Here is a 20,900-nt window from a genome sequence, read left to right on the forward strand (position 1 = left end):
CATGAGGTGTGTGGGCTTGGGAGGCCGAGCCCGAGCCCCGAGCCTGGCAGCGGCAGTGATGAGCTGCATGATCGTGAGCAGGCTCGCTCCCGAACTCACTTGTGCATTTGCACAGTCATTCCCCAGTATTTACGGACCCTGGAGCAACACTGTGCTCGGGGGACCCAGCAGGGAGGGAAAAGAGAGGGTACCTCCAGGGGCCTGGTGGTGAGGGACCGAGGGGACAGGCAGCAGAGTGCATAGTGTGTGACAGACTATCAGGTGGAAATGCCACACTGAGAGGGACAGGGAGTGGGTAAGGGATGTTGCTGTTATACACAGTGGTTAGAGACCTTACCAAGAAGGTGACATTTGAGCTGAGACCTGCAGGGAGTGAACTAAGAGGAATCTGAGAGAAGAGTCTCTTCTATGCACAAAAGACAGCAAGTGCGAAGGCACTGGGGCAGGACACACCGTGCTGTCTCAGTTGCCAAACTCAGTTCGTTCCCAGTTTGTCTTTGAACGTGTAAAAGTTTGAGAAAAGAACTTATATTTCCCATAAAAAACAATGGAAAACCACATTATGGGTTTACAAATTCATTGTTCCAGGACTTTAACAAATTTCACAATGACTTCTTTCCTTAACTCTATCATAGTTCTGTTTTTCTCTTAGCTTTACTCCTGGTACCGCAAACTTGCTTTGGTGCCGTGGTTATGAGATTTTACACAAATAAAACACAAAAAAAGGCATGATGGCAAATGTTTTATGGAACTGACACAAGCCTCGTGCACTGTTTTGGGCCATTTCTGTTACTTTGCCCTGCTGGAGTTGTCAGTAGATAAAGTTTAGGTGAGTTCCCATCTTCAGGAGTTGTCAAGTGTAGAAAGAACCAGAGTCAGCAATACCCAGTGCGCATGGTTGGTGCATGCCCAGAATCCTAGCTACTCAGGAGCCTGAGGCAGGAGGATCACAGATTCAAGGCCAATTTAGGCAATTTAGTGTGACCCTATTTCAAGATGAAAAAGTTTTTAGAAGGGCTGGAGATACAGCTTGGTGGCAGAGGGCTCATAGAGGGCTTGCTTGGCATGCATGAGGCCCTGGCTCCAACCCTCTCTACTGCCAAACAAACAAACAAACAAACATATGTATATCAGCAATGCCACGTTCCTGCTAAGCAGCAGCTCACCATGCCATGCTGCCTGCGAAACACGCTGTTTGCCTGGTTCCGGATCCCGTTTCATTGCCTGCCTTACAGAACAGCACATCTCAAGATTAAAGCCAGCCTGACTTTTGAGTTAGAGTCTTTGAAGTTTAGTTTTTTTCCTAATTACAAAACGCATGCTAATTGTAGAAAGAAAAGGAATCTGGAAGAGGATGGAGAGAGAAGATTTATCTGAGCTGTCATGTGCAAACCCAGCTGTGTTAACATTTTAGTAAATTCTCTTCCAATATAGTATGAACCTTTTAAAAACATGTTTGCACTATTGCACTGCTACGCGTAGCTTTGTATCTTGCTTTGTCTCCTCGACATTGTATTTGGAGCAGGGGATTCTTCACACATGATTTTTAGTGGCTGTGTAACATGGACTCTTTACATGTTCCATTTAAACTGACATCCAGGTGAAGTTAGAGAATGGTTAATCCTTTTATAGCATTAGTGACTTCCAGGTCCTGTCTTAAGTAACTTTACACAGATCTTCTCCCTTAGTCCTGGGGACCACTAGGGCACAGGTGCAACCCCACTTTATAGTCAGGGTTCTAACACAGAGTGAGAGCGTCTTGCTGAGCTGAGGGGTGGAGGACAAGGACACTCTTGTCTTGCATTAGCCAGTGCTGTCCCCGCTTTGCGGTGGCTGTGGTGAGTTGTCACGCAGCTCCTTTCTCCTTGAACCTGCTGAACAGCTGGGGGAAGAGGATGGAGATGTGACTCCTCCTTTGGATTTCCAGGAGAAAATGTCCACCATTTTGGTGACTGCAGTTCTGGTATTTATCACTCTTCATTTACTTCCTGAACTCTCTACTACCGCTGCCTCTTGGTTGAGATTTTGGCCAGAACTCGTGGGTACAGAGTCAGAAGTCTCCTGTGTTGAAGCAGATAGAAGCAACGGTAGAGATTTTTCAACACCGTCCTTGACAAAAACCAGAAATCTGTTTCATGGTGTGATTTGGACACACATCTATGTATTTTTCAGGAATGAACTGCCTGGGCAAAAGTTTCAGGAGGCAATACTGTGATAAATTCCCACTTCACTCAGCCCCACTCCATTCCATTTGGTGAAAAAGTATGCATTTGTACCTTAAATTATTTCAAGATGCACTGATTGGTTAGGACCTGAGGTACAAAGCTGCTCCTCCCGGAACCCAGCGTTGGTTCAGCACCACAGACAGCGCCACGCCCTCTCCCTTCTGCCCTCTCTTTGAGTTTTATTCTGAGTTCTCCAGCTGAGATGTCCTGTCCCTTCCCGGACTTCCCCAGGCCCACCTTCAATCTCCGTGGCCCTAGAATCTGCCCTCTCTCTACCTAGGCGCTGTCTTCTTGGATCGCAAGCTTTTTGGAAAGCAGGTCTAGGTCTTCTTCATGGCTTTTATTTACCAAAACGCTTGCTTGGCTCAGATCTCCAAGGCATTAGATGGAAGAGCTTGACAGGTGAGGATAAGAATATTGCATCAAAGTGGCTCCCCAGGGGTGCAGCTGGCTCCAGATGTGCTGGGCTTGACTGTGGCGAGTACTACCGCCTTGGACAGAGAGGGTCTCCCTTTACTGCAATGTCTTATTCGACAGAACAAACAAATGAACAAACAAACAAACATGAAGCCCAATTCAGCCTCTTTCTATTGATAGCGCACTGCCGCAGCCCTTTGAAGAGCAAGCACCCCTTTATAGTTCTGACACTGTGTGCCTCATCACACCAGAGCTTCTCGGGGAGCTGTGTTTGATTGACTGTGTGCTTTTCACCCTGCAGCCGTGCTGCTTGGCAGGTGACACAATGTGAGGCTTTTGGGCTCCTTATCTTTCATCTCGCTCTGATGTTACCAAGAAATCGGAAAAGAGGAAGAAGAAAGATCCTGCCCCTCTTTCTGCTGATGGAGTCTGAGATTTGAGGATTGGATCCACCTGGCAGAGGGAAGGCTGATACAGACTTATCAATGGTGCTGGTCAGGGTTTTGTTTGTTTGTTTCTTTGTTTGGTGCATTCACAAGTTTTAGTTTTACATGGGCTGGGTGTGTGTCTCTAGGAATGAGGAATCCGCACCACTGATCAAGGATACCTGAGGTTGGAGCCTGGTCCCATATCTGCCTTCCCACAGGATCCCTGCACAAGCAACCTAACAGGAGGCCTTTGAGTGATGTGTCAGTGCGAAGGCTGTGTTCACACATACGGTAAGGTCTTCAGAGACCAGACTCAACTCCTCTTCAAAGCAGGGCAGAACAATTACCTCAGTAAAATTCATGAATTCTCCTCCTGTTGGCTCCTCAATCCCAAGATCTCAAAGCTGGGGTGCTCGATGGTCATGTGGGATTCATGATCACAGTGTTTGCAAGTGGAGGTTGTGACTGAGTCTGACTTCTCTCATGCAGACAGGTTATGAAATGCAAACACTACTGAAATCCAAACACCTTTCATCCGCTGGCGGCCACCAGTAGGCTATAATCAAGTCACACTCTGTTAGCTCCACAATTGACTTATTTGTTTGAAGTGTGAATTAAGGATTTGAGGCATTTGCTAATGAATCTCACTTGCTCCCCACTTTGGGTAAAATCTGTGTATTTCCCCAATGCAGGCAGCTCTGGATTTCAGGGAAGATGTCTGTTGACTCTGTTTTCTCACCCTGTAGAAGGAGCTTCTGTTCTCCTCGTGCACAGATGGAAAGAGCGGGCTCTCCAGCTCCTTCCCGGTGGATGCCGCACTTCCATCTCAGTTCTGTGGCTCGCGGAGGACCCTGTGTCTCGGGCAGCCCTGAGGGCTGTCTCAGTGGGAGTGTTGTACCGCTCCCCCGGAGCAGGAACAGGAGCAGGGACGGATGGTGGAGTCTCCCCCTTTGCCAGCCTCCTCGGATTCCTTCCTTGTTTGTGACCCTGTTGTGGAATGAGTTTCTTCTGTAGATAATGGGATTCCAGGATGGGGTGCTTGGGCTGCCCTGGAGCTGTGGCTGTAAGGGGAGATAGGAGGTTTTGATCAATGGTTTCTGCTTGTATCTTGGATGTGTTAATTTTAAGATGACTTGCTTCTGTTTTAGTTAGTTTTATTGGATTTGCTGTGGTGGTGGTGGTGGGGCATGGGGTGCGTGTTGGCGTTTGGTCTATGGGGAGACTTAGCTGTTCAGAGTTAGGTGCCTCTGCCTGACCTGGAGGCAAAATGCCCACCTCTGTTCTGTCCCTGCAGCCAGCAGCACCGTTGTCTGCTACTTTGTTTTTCCTGACCTCTTTGAATGAACCATTTCCAAAAGCCTATAATGGTTAATGGGTTAGAGCAGAGGTGTGAATGGAGCGTCTCTGTGTTTCAGGTGGGGTTATTTATTGGTGAGAAAAGGGCGCACACATACACACACGCACATGCACACATGCACACATGGAGCCTGATATCAGCTCTTGATTTATTTAGTCAGGGATTCGGAATTTATTGCAAAGGGAGCTGGTTACACAAAGACCAAGTGGATGCCGCATATTTTTGCATAGCATATCCCTTGTCCCTGGTTCTTAATAGGAGCTGGCAGTGTGTGGCTGTCAGTGACACTTTCTGTGCAGATAGAATCCTGCCAAGGTTGAGAAAGAAGCCAAATTCTTGCAACACTACTTCTGTTTTATATTCAGGTTTATATCACTGCTCTGGGAGCCCTGATAAGAACAATCTCTGCTCTTTTAGGCTCTTCTGATTCTCCAGCTGAATCTTTCAGATCAGCAAGTCTACATCTGTGTCTGGGGCAGAGGTGGCAGGGTGGGTGCTGTTTAAGGAGGTGAAATTCTCACTGGTTTGTCCCTGATGCTATCTCTCGCTGCCCCTTTTGAGTATCTGAGCGGGTCCTGATCCCACAGATTTCATGGCAGCCTCCCTCTGAGGTGACACAAGTTTTACGCTGCTTCCCAGGCTGGCTGTGTCCTTCACCCAAGGATTGCTGACCTCTCTAAGAATAGAACCAAAAATTTAAAATTTATGGCACAACTTTTGCTGCTAGCCAGGTGGAATAACTGGAACCCAATCTCCACTTGCTATACATAATTATGAAACCAGACAAAAGATGGGAAATAAATATTTTCAGATGTTAGGTGACAGGACCACACAGTCTCCCAGAAAGCTGAGCCCTGGACTCGCTTTGCATTTCTGCCTGGAGGCAGAATGGTTTCGCAGAATTGTCGCAGGCAGTGTACAGTGACCTGGAGGAGCTGAGGAGGCAGCTATCGGAGTCTGGAGAGGTGGAGGCATCCAGAATTTTGCAGGGTGCAATACTGTAGATGAGAGAGCCTTGCTAAGAAAGCGCTTCAGAGAGCTACACAGCTCCCCCTGGGAAGCTGCGTTGGACACTAAACGTGGTGTATCCGGTGAGGCTGTACAAGGCTGGCCAGAAGCCCCTGGGGGCAGCATGGTGAAGATGGCACAGATCACGCAGGACTGCAGGTGTTTGGATTCTGGTTCCCAGATTGGAAAATCCTCCTGGAATGCCTGGGACATCCAGTAGAGACCCCACAAGGGAAGCACAATCATGGCAGGGTTAAAATGTTTCTGAAGTGTAAGGTGAACTCCATGATCTAAGCAAGGCAAACAAGAAGATAACCATGGAGAGGCACACATGGTTCACTGGCTTCAAACCCACGATAAAGAGAGACTTCGAGCTGGCGGGGCCGGGAGAGGCCACAGAACACAGGAGACAAAGGACTGATTGCAGCCACGCAGGCCAAAGGCAGTGCAGTGAAATCTTTTGAGCGCCATTGTTCTAGAGTCCTACATTTAGTGACATTACCTGTACCTGGTTCTGGAGCCAGCTTACTCCTCGAATGGGGTGACAGACGTGTAATGTGTGCACTGGTTAACTGCACCGACTGTTTAAACCTGGTTTAAAACTAGGTGCACTGATTCTGTGTAAATCACACCTCAGTGATGCTGATTTTTAAAAGAGCTTGACCCAGTGATCTAATGTGTGCCACACGAATCTACACCCATTACCTCAGGTGGCCCAACTTTGCTCTCCCATAATTCAGATATGGAAACTGAGGCACAGGACTCTCAAATGACTTGACTCAAATCATACAGCCCAGGAAAGATGGGGTAACTTTCTATTTTAGAAGAAATGCCTTTTATCTCTCCCAGCAAGCAGGCTCCCATCTTTCAAACAGGAGTACGGGACACATGTTCCTCTAGAGCCTTTCAAACTGCTGCCTGGCCAGCCCCTAGTAAGCTTGTGGTGCAGTCCTCAGTGGGGGTAATTTGCATATTTTTCCAGACTGCGTTCCTGTTCTCCTTGAGGTGTGTTTCATTCCCCTTCTATTTTTGGATCTTCTAGGATGACACACCAGTGGGACTCCAGGTTCTCCAGGCTGTAGTTGATTCTTTACATCAGTGGGGATCCACCCCGGAGACCGAAACTATGTTGGTTATAGAACATAGAATATTTAGCATAAAGAATTGCAAGCCAGCAGACGGTGGCTGATGACTAATAGGGGTGAAAGATAATTCTAAGGGGCCCCAAAGATTCAGGTGTAAAAGAGCAACTCCTGTTTCTGGGCTGAGGAAGCACCGACCCCCCCACCCCTACCCCCGCTGCTGGAATTCAGGCACCTCAGAGCTGGCTGCCAAGGGAACACGCTTGGGCCAAGGGCATGGGCAGCAAGGCTGCAGAAGGGGCTCCTGGTCACCCGAGGACGTCAGGGGACAGAGCTAGCCTAGGAAGCATGTCCCGAGGGTGCCTCTGCTTCCTGCAAGGCCACTGGGCTCCCGCTCTGAATGATGGTGACAGCGGTCGCAGTCATGATGACAGAAACCAGAACGAGGTGTCTCGTGGCCACTGTCATCTCCCAGGCTCACTTTGTGCTCTCTGTTGATGAATCTTCACGTTCTGCTAAGTCAGCAAGAGGACACGTTCACAGGGACCAGCTTCGGAATCACACAGCAGGGCGGAGAAGGTGAGATAGGAGCTCAGAGACAATGATAAACTGACAGCCGGAGGAGGACTTCAGGGCAGCCTTGAACCTCGCTTAATCAGCAAATATTGTGGCCATGAGTGCTCTGGTTTAGGTCGCTGCTTCTAAAATCTGGTGCTCTAGATTGTTTCTATACGGATAAATCAGACTGGCCATGGTCTCAGTGCACCAATGCCCATGCCATGGTGCCATGGTATCCGAGCAGGAGCCCCAAAGCCAGGTGTCTCCACCTCCAAGCAGGAGACCTTTGGTCACAAAGAAAGCCAGCTGGGTGGACCTCTGGTCTCCTGAGAGTGGGCTCCAGCAGCCCTAGGGCAGTGGCTCATCAGCTATCGCTCCGAGATGCTGTGCAGGAATGGGGTGTCCAGGGGCCAGGTTTTATTTTTCACAGAAAACTGGGACTCCCTATTTCCCATTTCTCACTTGGCCAATAGACCAGAGGGGAGAAACACCAGTGAGCGCATCTCCACGTGGATTCTGCCGCCAGGCTGCCCGTTTGTGACTTGGGCTCTGGAGCTGTGCCAGCTGCTGTGCTGGCCGTCTGTCCTCACCTAGCTGGATGTCAGGCCGTCTGTTCTGCTTTTGCAAACATTCGCTCGGTGCTGTCCGGTGCTGTCCTTGCTGCTCCCGCAGTACCGGTCAGGAGCTCGCCCCCATTTCCGGCTGTCGTCAGAGTCTCCCTGCAGCGGCCCCTCTCTGCTGTGCCACCATCAAAGCGATGCATCCAAAGCGCAGCCCTTTTCGTGTCTCCCCCTGCCAGAAGCCTCCCGACACCCGTCTCTGGAGGCCGTCACTCGGCTTGCCGAGCATTTGAATTCCTCTCCTTGCAGCGTGGGCCTGGGGACTCCATCGCTGAGAGCTCGCTGAACGCGTCGGCTTTTCCCATTTCCTGCTTTGGCACAGTTGTTACCTTTCCCTGGTTCCTGTACCCTTTGTCTGCCTGGCCACTTCCGGTGCGTTCTGACCCAGCCCGAGTGTTAGCTCGCTGGCACAGCCGCCTCTTTCCCTTCTCAGCACGATCGCATCATTCACACTGCTAATTTAGCCCCATCATCTGCTTTGAACTTGACACAATAGCCCGGATCCTGCAGCCCTGTCTCTCTTCCCAGCTGTATTTCCAAGGGCCATTCCTCACAGGCCTTTGTATTGTTAGGGCTCACATAGAGCTTGGCATATAGTAGGTGCTCAATAATTCATTGCCTGATTGAACCAAGGAGTAGATAAATGAAGGAAAGACTGGGTGAATTGCTGCTTTGCTGACTGTGTCTCTGCATGTTCTTTGGTGACCCATTGTTTCTTTGCTGATTGGCACTTGGATGGCCATAAGTATGCTCAACCATGTCTACATAACAGACGGCCAATTGGGCCTGGCTTTATTATTTCAGAAGTCTGGGCTGTGAAGAATGCATTCCGAATTGCTATTTACCATCTTATACAAAGTCCTCCAGACACCCTGGATTCCAGAGGTCTTCACCACCAGCACTGTGTAAACGGTCAGAGCAGAGCAATGCTATACCCTGCACAGATTTTTGGATATGTAAGCCATTGTCCCATAGACTGGTTGCTTCAAACCAGAGCAGGTTGCCATCTTGCAAGCGTGATTTGGGAGGTTGGTTTGACCTGTGGGTGGGGATCCAGAACACACTGAGCAAGCACAAGCCTGGGCGTCTGGGTGCCTGGGAAGACCCCAGGGAAAGGGTGCAAGGCTTCTATACAGCGTGCTGTACCACTGACCCGAGAGGAACATTTACCATGGAGGAAGAGGCTCCCACTTTGACACATGGGGTGCCCCGCAGAGAATGTGAGGTGAGGAGTGGGTATGGACCAGTTATTTATTTATTTAAATGAAGGCCAATTATTTTGTAGTGTAGTGAGGGGTGGATTCTGGGAGAATTGCTTCTCCATAAGCATATTGGTTGGAAGGCATTAATATGACATTCACACATCCCTAATAAAGTGCATAACACGGAGATCTGGCCCTGCTGAAATACCCAGAGGACATTAAGTATGAGCCTTAAAACCAAGAGTATTGGAAACAAGATATTTTTACTTCTCGTTTGGGAGTAATATAATTGTGTTCAGTGGCTCTAGCAGATGCTGGGGCCAGCTGCTAGGAGAGCCTTGGCTTTTTTTTTTTACCTCCTCTGCATTGGTCCCTTACAGATAAAACCCTTGTGCAGAACTCTCATAAAAACCAAACTTTAAAGAATCCTTTAAAAAACAGAAGAAAAAAAAGAATTATCCTTTGCTTTGAAACCCATGTTTTTATGTGCAGAAGATATTTGAGATTGTGTCGGCTGCAGAGATATTTCTATTACTTGAAACCAGGAAACTAAAGAACAAAGCACATGCATATGAGCACACGTGTGCACACCCATGTGCGCACACACACATGTATATGTATATGGCACATGGACATATGCCTGTGGGTGTTATTTATTTTTTACGAAGAGCAGCGAAGTCTCTCAATGACCTTTCTCTCTCTGATGTTGAACATGTATCTTGAAGACAGATTGAGGATAAACCTTCGGAGAGGCCACTGGAACTCCAGTTTGGCTTTTCCAGGCTGTTCCTGGGAAACTGCTGGACAGGAAGCTGCTTTCTCTGGGCTGGAAGTTTTGGGGCGTTGAAGGTGGCTCCTGGGGGAGTGGTGCAGATGCCCACAGCAGAGCGCTCTGTCTGCCCCACCCAACCGCACCAAGGGACACTCCACCCCACGCCGCAGAGGTGGCCATGGCTCTGGGAGACCCAGCAGCAGGGAGTGTCTGCTTGGGGGTGCTTTCCTTCCCACCTGGGGCTCTGGCCTCTTCCTGAGGACACCTGGCCTGCGGCTCCCCAAGGTCCGCTGTGGTTTGTGGCCTCCTGTGCTATCTGTATTTAGAGCTGGCCAGCTCTAAATACAGTGTAGCCCCCAAATGCTAGCAACAAGCTCAGGCTGGGGGAGGTGGGCCGTGAGCAGGCACTCACACTTGATTCAGAGAACAGCATGAGAAGAGCTGTGATATAGCCTGGGACTGCTTTCTAAACCTGAGAGGTGATGCTGTTTTGGATCTGTGGGGTTGAAATCTAAAACACACTATTAAAATTTAGGATTTTTTTTTTAACCTTTTACAGTAATGTAGCTTCTAGGGCTGGGGGCATAGCTCAATGGTAGAATGCTTGCTTGGTGTGCACCAGGCCTGGGTTCAGTCATCGGCAACACACACAACACACACACGCATGCACACACACACAGGCACACACAGAGATTCTAGAAACTTCTGAAGCCACCCTTTGTGGCTTCTGTCATGTCTGCTGGGCGGTGCTGCCCCAGTGCCCAGGCACAGGTGCCTGCTGCCTTCCTGGAGGAGGAGGTCTCGGAAGGACAGGATCTCGCACAGGGCACTGCGCTTCACGGCAAGGGCACTGTCTGTCCCGCCCTGCGCACCCCACACCTGCAGCGAGGGAAGCCCAGGCGCATGCCTGTGACTGCGTCCGTCAGCAGAGAACTTTGCATCATTCCTTTGACTTTCCACGGAGTCCACAGCCCCACGTTCTCCCGGGCCATCCCTGTGAACCTTGCCGTCCCTACGGCTCCCCGCAGCCATGGCTTGCAGTAGTGGAGTGAGCCGGTGGTGATGTCAAAAGCAGCCACGCTGCCCATGTGTCCTGCTCGCGAAGGGACCCGCTGCCTCCCTGGTCTGCGGGGCCCCTCGCTGCGCTAAGCAGATTCCAAAGCTCTGTGGATCCCACTGCCGGTTGCTCTCCCACCCAGCCGGCCACACACAGACAAGCGAGCCCTTGGGCGGCAGTTTTTCTATTTGAACATCTAAAGGACAAACTAAACATTTAAAATCTGCAGGCTGGACAGTCTTTGCTTTGGAGCCCGTAGTGAGCTTCTTCATCTTGACAGTCCAGTCATTCTTCTCCATGTTGACGCAGTGTTTAAGATCCAGGGAGACGAAGCTGCTCAGGGGGAGGAAGAGGACAGGAAGCAGGGGAGGGGCAGGGCTGGCAGGCAGTCGGCCTGGGCTCTGGGTTCGGGTCTCGCTGCACAGGCCGGGTAGGCTGGTGTCTCTCCCACCTGAGGCTCATACTGGGTGGGCACCTTCTGTATCATCTCCTTTTCCTTTTAAAAAGTTATGACAAAAAGCATATAAAATTTGCCATCAGTGACATTTAGTTTAGTTTAATGTCCAGTTCCCAACGTTTTAGCACGAGAAGAGGAAGCTCCACCCCCTTTAATTCACACATGTCCTTGGCCCTTGGCGGCCACGACCGGGCATCCTCACCCTGGGTTTGCCTGTTCCACACACTGCAAATGGCATTGTGGGCACACAGCTGATGGGGCCTGGCTGCTGTTACCTAACATTATGTCCTCAGGCTTGTCCTGCTGGAGCATTCAGTCCTTCTGACCCCATTTTTATTTTTATTAAGACATGTTTGCAATGCATAATGGCTGCATTCCTCCTGGAGAACTGGTGAGCCCTTCCTTCCCTCCCTCTCTTGTTCCCCTTCCCTTCTGCAAAAGGTTCATCTTTTGAGTTTCTCATATGAAAGAAGCCGAGTGAAATTTGAGCTGTGTGTCTGGTTTATCTCACTGTGTGGTCTCAGGGCACATCCGTCTTCCTGCACATGATTCAAGTTTGTCCTTCTTCATGGCAGAGTAGTACTCTGTGGTGTGTAATGCCATGCCTTCTGTATCTACTCATCTGTCGGTGGCCACGCAGGCTGCATCCACACTTAGTGGTCGTGGATTGTGTGGCAGCCTGTGGGCAGACCTGTCTTGTGTATCTGTTCATCCACTTGGGTTGCTTCTGCCTTTGGGTGGCGATGAGCAGTGACACGTTCACACCCTCCTTCCCAGGGAGCAGCCGTTCCCACTACCTCAGGCCCTGCGGTCTTCTTCCGTGGGCATCCCCTGAACCTCTCAGCTGGGCTGGGTTCTGCCAGCTGGTGCTTCCTGCTGGTCTCCTTGGGGCTCTAGGGTGACAGGGCTTCGGGGCAGCCCAGCTGAAAAGGCTTCTCTCGGCGACTCTGTGCAGCTTGGTGTTTCCCTCTCTGCCTCGGAAGGCGTTAGAAGTGCAGTTTCCGCGGATTCTGGGATCGCCGTCCATCCTGGAGCAGATGAAGGCTTTGGGGGGTAAATGAAGAGGCTGCAAAGCCTTCAGAATGGTGCCCGGTGGGGACCCTTCCTGCTCTGCGAAGGGAGGTGGGACAGGAAGGGACAGGATCAGTGGCCAGCTGGGGCTGGGGAGCCCCACGCCTTCCCCCCATGCTCCCCCAAACACAGCCTGGCTGTTCTTTAGGGCTTTCAGGCCCGTGGCCCAGAATGTGGACTCTGGAACCATTCTGCGTGGGTCTGGGTTCCTGTTCTCCAGGGTTTTAGCCTTGGGACTTGGGGCGAGTCCCTTAGCTGCTCTGTGCCTCAGTTTCCTTACCCGAGAGAGAGGCACAGTTCCCACTTCATGGCTGGCCATGAGGGAGGGATGGATGAGGTCACCCTCTCTGGAGGCCTGGAGCAGTGTTTGGCCCAGGACAGCGCTCCACCCACACTGGCATGACGATGATGATCCGTCCCTTATTTCCCCAGTCACCTCTCCCTAGTCCCGTGGACCCTCCTGACTCTGAACAGTAACGGTTCCTAGCTTGCTCCACACCACAGTAGCCTGTGTGTGCTTGGTTCCTGGTGTGGGCATATCCATCTCCCCGTCTCACTCCTAAGCATTGAGAAGGCACCGTCTGGCCCCTGGCTGCCTGTCTGGGGAGTGGCACTAAGCCCTGGTGTCTGTCACTTTTCTCTTGTTGCTGAGATAAAATACCCCACGCCCAGAGTTAAAGGAGGAAGGGTTTATTTAGCTCACAGTTTGTGGAGGTTTTGGTCCATAACTAGTTGGCTCCAAGGGAGGGTGGCTTGGCACAGGGCAACCGTTCATGGTGGTGGAAGGCAGCAAAAACGGTAAGAAAGAGACATCTCTTTCTGTCCCTTATATTGTGTGCAGGGTACCCATCCTAGGGCCGGTGCGGTTCTCACACCCTTAATCCTATGCCAAACCAATCAGTGGACGGATTTATTAATCACACACCCTTAAAAAATTAACCCCAGCATCGCACACTCCAGATCCAGCCACCTCTGAAAAAGCTGTGACCACAAGAGGCTGGGGAGAGATATCTAGACACAAACCATGGCACCTGGTAAAGGCAGTGGTGGGGGGAACTGGGCAGTGTGGACCCAGGGTTAGACCAGTGACCCAGATATGCTCAGTCCTTCTGAAGCCCGCAGCAGCGTGTGACAGCTCCTGGTGGTCCAGTCCGGTCAACGTGAGTGTGCGAGAGGTGGGGCCTGGATGTGGGTGTTGAGTCACGTTGCTCCGACAGCGGGTCTCTGATGTGCAGGGCCTTCTTCTGGGGGCTCTGTGTGGAGATGTCCTGGGTTGGGGGAAGCCGTGGATGCCTGAGTGGAGGTGGAATGGCCGAGAGTCCAAGGTAGTTTCTAAGCCAGTGCGGGCTCTGGGGCCACCGCTTGTCTGCATGTGGCTCATTAGTCTCGTGGTGACCCTCCGAGTCTGGCTACCTATGGGAGTGACTGCACGGTTGGCCCTGTAGCAGCATCGATGCTGCCCCATCGTGATTTGTCTCTGTCCCCTTCTTGACTTTGAGCTTGTTGGTAGCAGGCTTTCTGGTCTTGTTCCTGGACTGGCACATTGCAGGTGCCTTGGGCACTTGCCTCCTTGGGGGGCAGTGGCATTGTGATGCCCCACCAGGTCGGGGTGGAATTTGGCTGGAGGATGTTCGTGTAGGTCTTTGAGTGTCTGGGTCTTTAGAGCTGGATGATAAATCTAATAGGGTCCAAAGTCACTGTGTCTTCTGGGACATTACAGCTTGATTCTGGGTATCAGCATGGACCTGGGGTTTCCAGGTGACATAGTCTGTTTCTCTGGATGCCAGATCTTCTGAGATTTAGGGCCAGAGCAGACACACTTACCTCACGGCTCAGGATCTGCACTGACAGAGGCCAGCCACGGCTACTCTGAGTGTTTTATGAAACCAAATGGAAACCAGCGGATAACCTACCTCCGAGTAGTCACTCTGAAGTAGTTATCATTCTCTGTGAGTGTGGACAGGTGGCCGTGTGAGGCAGCCTGTGCGGTGAGAGTTGTGAGGGCGGAGACCCTGCCCAGCTCCGTGGGGAGCCAATGTGGACAGTGAGCGGTGTGCTCACGAGGGGACAGCTACTCCGGAGCAGAGCCGCCCGCCGCCCAAGGCTGGGTCTCTGCTTGCTTCGTGTGTGTGACCCTTCACCTTCAGGCTGTGTCGCTGTCCTACAGTGACTCTGAGAGCAGGAAATAATGGGCAGTATTCCTTCAGGGAACTGCTGGGCTCAGTGCTTTGAAACTCTCACTTACTGTTCCTTAGTAGTAAGCATGGATGCCACATGTGCACACGCACGCACACACACACACACACACACACATGAGGGTGTATTCATTTCTACAGTGCCCACTCTTCTTCCTCTCAACTCCTATCCATCCATCCATCCATCTTCTTACTTACTAGGGCGCCCATCTGAACAATCTAACAGACATTTATTGGACACTTCCTGTGTGACCCAGGACAGTTATATCCTGAGGACACATAGGGATGACACATTCCTTACCCTTGCATGGTCCAATGGAGATGTCTTCCAATTAGCAAGCAGTTAGAGCTGATACATTGGTGGAGGGTGCTGGGAGGTGCATGGGGTGGGTGGGTATCCCCATCCTGAGTAGTTAGGGAGTGCTCGCAGGAGGAAGCGATGTCAACCTACGGGGAGACCTCAGAGGCTTCCTCTCTGTAGGAGGCAGGAGAGGCTCTGGGATGAGAGAAACATGTATGGGTTGATCAGACTTATTCTATGATTTCTGGATCTGAAATTGAGGCTGGAAATTTACACAATGACCAGCTCTGTTCTTGCCTTGGGTCACTCCTCCCCAGGTTCATGTGCAGGCCTCCAGATCAAGGTGGCTTGGGGTCTTGGTCCCCAGTCAATGGCTGCCTTGTAGTAGTGACCAGTTCTGGTGATGGCGTGAGGCCCTGGTGTCCACCTGGGCCGTGTGGCCTTCTCCCTGCGTGGAGTGCTTACTGTTTTCTATTCTAACCTGCTTGGTGGTGGCCTCTCCCTTTTCCCTCAAGGCCACACATAGCATCTCAGTATCACAGGTGTCAAGTCCATTACGGTGGACTCCGAGGTGTCCAGTCCTCCAAGCCCAGGAGGCTGCTGCATCCCTGGCTGGAAACAGAGCCGGGAGGGTGGAAGCCTGTGCTCTGGGGCAGCAGGCCTGTGTCCTGTCTACACCAACACTGAGGGACACAGTCCTGGTCCAGCCTGGGTTTCACGTACAGTCCCTGCCAGCTCCGTGTTAGCAGATCTGTTCGGAGCTGGAAGCCAGGGGCCGTGTCCTGCCTCAGAGCTGGAGCAAAGACTTAAGCTGATGTCACCCAGCGGCTCTTTATGGGAATGATTAACAAATCAGCCATTCTATCTGCAGCGATGTTGTGTTGATAAATATTTAATCTACCTTCAGGTGCCCGCATTTCCTCTACCTTTGCCTTAAACTCAGCGGCCATTGCTGTTTTCTGAAGCCCAGCTCACAGATCAAGTCTCAGTAGTGAGAAAGGCTAGCTCCCTTCTCCGTCTCTCTCTCTCTGGAACAAGGCTCTACCTTTTCTTTTCTTTTTAATCTTTGTGTGCTTGTCTCAGGGGGTTGGGAGTCACGCTGAGAGCACGCGGCGTCTCCTGTGACAAAGCGGAGAGATCTGTCCAGCTGCAGAAAGGCAGACTGAACTTTCCAGCCGCACCCTGGCACACGCGGAGACCTGTTGTGGCACCCGCTTCTCCCTCCTGGCAGTTAATGACATTTAGAATCTGAAAGGGTGTCTGATGTTTTCCTCCCACAGAGACATATTTTTGTCCTTGCCACCGACTCCTCTTTTGAAACCAGCGCTTTGATTATTGCTGTACGGCAGGTTGAGTGAAAAGGACTCGGAAAAATCAAAATAGAAGCAGAGTCCAAGTGGAGTGTTTTTCTAGCGGCGGTGGAGCCCCAGCCCGACCAAGGCGGACAGCAGCTTCAAAACAGCGAAAACTTTCTTATTCTCAGGGTCCAATGTGAGCTAATCGTTGTTATTATCTTTTTATTCTTCTGTTTCAGGAAATTGCAGCTTATTTAATAACATTTGAGAAACACGAAGAATGGCTTACCACGTCCCCTAAGACAAGGTAATGTCCCAGCCACCTACACTAAATGGGTTCGTTGATTTGTGCGGATTCTGACTTGGCCGATTATCTCAGCAGCAGGGGGGAAATGCGTGCTGCGTTTGGTGTCTCTCATGAACGGGCCGAGACCTGGCGGGGCCTGCGATCGGGTGTCCTGTTGGGTGGAACTTCAACGTGGATGACCGGGGCAGTGCGACCCCGCAGCTGGGCGCTCGCAGGGCTTGGCGGGCAGGAGCACCAGCGGGGGTTTGTGCTGGGGAAGCACTCTCCTGCCACCGACATGCTCGGAAAGGTCCTTTTTAAAGAGACAAACCAGCTCCACTGCCCAGTTTTATCTCCATGTGTTTTACACACCGAAAGGGCGAGTTATTCTTGACTGCTGGTAAGAAGATCCCCCAAATCAGAAGCAATGGCCAAGTTTGCAGTTTATTATGCAGTAAATGTCCTTCACCCCACTAACTGCCACAAACATTTCCCTTCCCTCACCCTCCGGGGAACAGAGGGAATTGGCGAAAACACAGCCGACCCGTGTTCTGCCAGCCAAGTCACGTTATTATCCCGGGAGGAATGGTGGGGCTGGGATTTAGGGCTCGTTTTAAAGGAGGCCTCAATTCCTCTCCAGCCCTTCAGTTTTTATTTTGGGTATGTTACAGTCCAGAGCTTCAGTAATTCATGGTCACTCTTCTCCAATTGCCACCACTTTTCTATGAGTGGTGACAGGGCCAGGTGTTTGTTCGCAGAGGAGGGTGGCTGCAGTGTGGCTGGCAGGGCGACTGGATGGCAGGCTGATCTAAGAAGTGGAGGGTCAGGCTGCTGCTCCACCTGGACCGAGCCTCCAGGGTCTCCAGGACCTGCAAGAGGAGTCGGCTGGGTCCTCAGCACCCTTGGGATGAACTGGACCTGCTCGTATTTCCTGAGCAGTGAGGGAAAAATGTCACCCTTGGGAGTGTTTGGTCATTCTAGAAGGTATTTAAAAATATTTCTCCATTAGCCTCCAACATTTATTGGTGTGCATCCTTAGACGAGGGAGAAGGTCCTATTTTGGAGGTTAGAGGATATTGCTGGGATGCCTCTAGCAGGTGAATCTTTCGGGCTGAGACCTTGAAAATTCCTCAGCTTCTTCAACCTCCTAGGACTGTGATTTCCTTTGCTATAAAATTAAATGGTTTGTCTCAGTCAGCTTTTGCCATGATGATGCTGTATAAGAAATGATCCCTCAGCTTAGTGACTTAGAACAACAAACTGCACTTCCTGCACATGGACCTTTGTGCTGCCTGTGGTTTGGGTTTGGCATTAGAATTGCTCCATGAGTCTTTTGCCCAACAACATAAGATGAGGAGGTTCATTCTGTCTGGGACAGCTGATTCTCATAGCAGAGAGCAGGATTTTAAAAGCCCAAGGCAACCCATGCAGGCACCGGTAAGACTCTTGCTTGGATGTAGCCACATATGTCAAGACTGCTCCCAAATCCAGCGGCCAAAGCAAGACTCAGCCAAGCAGAATAAGAACAGGGCTGGAGGACAGTCCCATGGCGTGGAGCAGGCCTGGAGTGCAGGGGGGACGGCCTTGAGGTCCAGCGTTTAGTGGGTTCAGCCCTATTGCAGGGTGCGGGAAGCTCAGCACGCCTGCGCCCCTCTTTCTCCTGGGGGGTCTTCCGGGAGGAAGTTGAATGGGCAGTGGGAGGGCTGGACAGAGTGCACGTCACTGGGCCCACCCCAGTGCCTTTGCTTGGTTCTGGGGATAGAGCCAGGGCCCTGTGCGTGCTAGGCAGGTGTTCCACCCCTCAGCCAGTCCACAGCGTCCCCTTCCCAGTTTCTGACTCGGGGGACCAGGAGTGAGGCCCAAGAATTTATCATTTTGAACAAGTTCCCAGGTGACAGGCTGTGGCTCCTTTTGAGAGCCAAGGCCTAGCTTCTCTGGGGCAGGAGGTGTCTGGGCTCTGCCTGGGCACTGCCTCCTGGTGCCAAGGCTCTCCTGGCCGCAGCAGCCGCCAGCCTCTCCGCAGCTCCTCTGGCCTTCACTCTGAGTGCGGGGAGAGAGCCTCTCTGAGCCAGGGTTTGGATGCAGGCGCAGTGGAGCCTCCCCAGAGGAGCCAGAACTTTGCACTTCAGCCTTGGGACTTGGGTTTCCACGGAGAGGTGGCTGTCACTTGTGGTCGCGCACAACTCACTGGGCTTCTCGGAGTATAAAAGGAGTGAGAGACCTCTCGTCCTGAGAGATGGAACCGGGCTCCTGCACGGACAGACCCAGGGGCTGTCGCTCGTGGCAGCGCCTTCGAGAGCTCCACTTTTCCTTCTGTACATAGAAGGCGGCGTGAATGTCAACGCAGCCCTGTCCTCTGGGCCTGCATTCGGTACTCCGTGTGACCCCGCTTTTGCATGCAGGCGGGTCTGTGTTGCCCATGGGTGTCTCTGTCCCTCTCACTCATAGTTGCAGTCTGCTACTTCGGGAGGCCTCTGCCAGGGTCGCTGCAGACTCTGGAAGGACAGTTTCCTTCCCGAAGACACCGGGGCAGGACAGGTCCCTATTAGTGTTAGAATATTTGCTCCGGTGTTACACTGGAAAGCGTCCTGTCCCAGGAGAAGGAAAGTTGCCACGGTGGTTGAAGGACCTTCCTAAATTAGTTGTCAGGTTGAGTCCGGCCCCTCCCCCCACCTCCAGTATTGAAATTAATTGGTGCGGTTAAGTGCTGAGCGCATGCAAACTGGCCTCCTGGTATTCAGGAATTAATGACACCAATACTCGGCTGAATGAGAAGGCAATACAACTTCTGTTTGCCACCGCCACCGCCACTGCTAATTTCATTTTAGAAAATTAATAAAAATGAATTGCACCACTGACGTTTATAGAGTTTCCTAATAAAATGATACATTGTTTGTGTGGAGGAATCCCTATTAAATTAATTGTTGCAATCAGTTCCTATATAGATGTTGGTATAGGCGCCGCCGTGGGACCCACGGCTGCTCTCTGGGGCTTGCAGAGGGCTGGGAGTTATAAATAGAGCCCGGGCTCAGAGCTGCCCTAATTATAGACAGGGCCCGGGGAGCCCCGCTCACCTGCTTGATAATGAGGTGTGCGGCAGCGGCTGGGGGCTGGGGGTGCAGGGGCGGCCATGACAGGGCCCAGGGCTGTGTTCACACACTGTGGGATTGGCGGCAGGGACCTCAGCTCGAAAAATCACCGTCCAGGACGTCTGTAGCGGGTGCTTGTTGTTTGCTCGCCCTCCCTAGCACCATCAGGCCCTGCAGGGGGTCCCGCACCCCGCCCTGCGGGCTAAGGCAGAGCCATGGAGTGGAGAGTGCTCCCCCTTCTCCAGGAGGTCAGTGCCGATGGCAGCCTCGTGTTCCGCAGAGGCCTCCTTCTGTCCTGCATATTTCCCGGCATGCTCAGGTCTCCCCGGGAAGCACCAATAGCACAAAGAGAGGGATTTTCAGTTGGCCTAGACCAGTGCTGGGCACGCAGTGGACCTTGATCATAGTGTGGGGTGAGCAAGATGGGAGCTTGGGTGTCATGGTGGCAGCGGCCTGGCCCTCTCTGTGTTGTCCCCCTTGCCTGTCCATCCCGGGATGGGCTCAGTGACTGGGCCTGGCCTTCCTGCACCTGCTGCTGGCTCAGTGCAGCCAGGGGCTGCACGCTGAGACTCAGCGTCGGTACTGGAGCTTGAATCCAGGACCACTGTGCTCCTAGCTTCGCTTTCCGCTGGCTTCCCCGTGCCCGAGGCGGGTGCAGTGGCCTAGGGAACAGCTCCACGCCTGCTCCGCACCTCCCGCCCCCACGATCTGTGAGCCAGTCCAGAGACGTAGGCACCCAGAGGGCCCTCCCTGTGGGAACTGGCTCTGCACCCAGTCTGGGGGCTTCGCGCGCCTCTTCTGGCTTGGATTTGCACGCCTGCCCCCAGCCCATCACAGGTGGCGTGGGAATTGGAAGCTGGGGATACACCATGCTCAGGACTGGAGTGAAAGTCCGTCTGTCCCAGGAATCCTGCTTATCCCGGTGAGGAGGAGGCTGGCAAACGCTGTTAATTACCTGATGAATTAATTGGATTGATACAGATAGCACCGTAACATGGATGCACTGAGGGTCTGGTAATAGAATTTTCCTATAATGAACACTAAATGCTTCTTGGTCAATAAGCAGTAAAATACCCCTCCGCAGGAGGGTGGCCACAAGGGAGGGGCAAAGCTGTCTGAGGGCTGAGAAGGTTTGGGGACGCGTGGGCCCCTCCTCTGGGTTCTCCCGACCCCAGGTGCCCAGGGGCCTGTCCTGCCCCGTGGTGGGGACACCAAGTCCGGAAGCCCGCACTTTCATGCCCTGCTGACTCTGCAGGTCACCGCCAAGTCAGCCTCTGGGCGGCCAGCTGTGCGTTGCGCGCTTATCTCAGGCGCCTCACCCTGGGTGCACCGGAGGGCTTCCCTCGTTTCTGAAGATCCCGAGGCTTACCCGTGGCTGCTTCCCGTGACTGCTCCTTCTCTTTTGTCCCCTGAATCCTTCAGTCATTGAGTCAGGCAGCTTTCAGACCGTGACCCCCACCCTCATTTTCCTGGGCTCGGT

General features: G+C 52.1%; 1 protein-coding gene across 13 annotated transcripts in view; it reads left to right on the top strand.

Annotated features, from left to right (window-relative positions):
* Camta1 (calmodulin binding transcription activator 1) overlaps positions 1-20,900 on the top strand; it is a 734,954-nt gene that overhangs the window by 234,958 nt on the left and 479,096 nt on the right. For all 13 annotated transcript variants that reach the window (XM_063235416.1, XM_063235417.1, XM_063235418.1 and 10 more), the window contains one exon: positions 16,285-16,352. In XM_063235416.1, the coding sequence (XP_063091486.1) occupies positions 16,285-16,352 (68 nt within the window). The remainder of the gene's footprint in view (positions 1-16,284; positions 16,353-20,900) is intronic.

Source organism: Cavia porcellus, unplaced genomic scaffold (genome assembly GCF_034190915.1).
Source record: "Cavia porcellus strain 051 isolate PalLab524CR breed Dunkin Hartley unplaced genomic scaffold, mCavPor4.1 scaffold_25, whole genome shotgun sequence".
In the NCBI taxonomy this organism is placed as follows: Eukaryota; Metazoa; Chordata; class Mammalia; order Rodentia; family Caviidae; genus Cavia; species Cavia porcellus.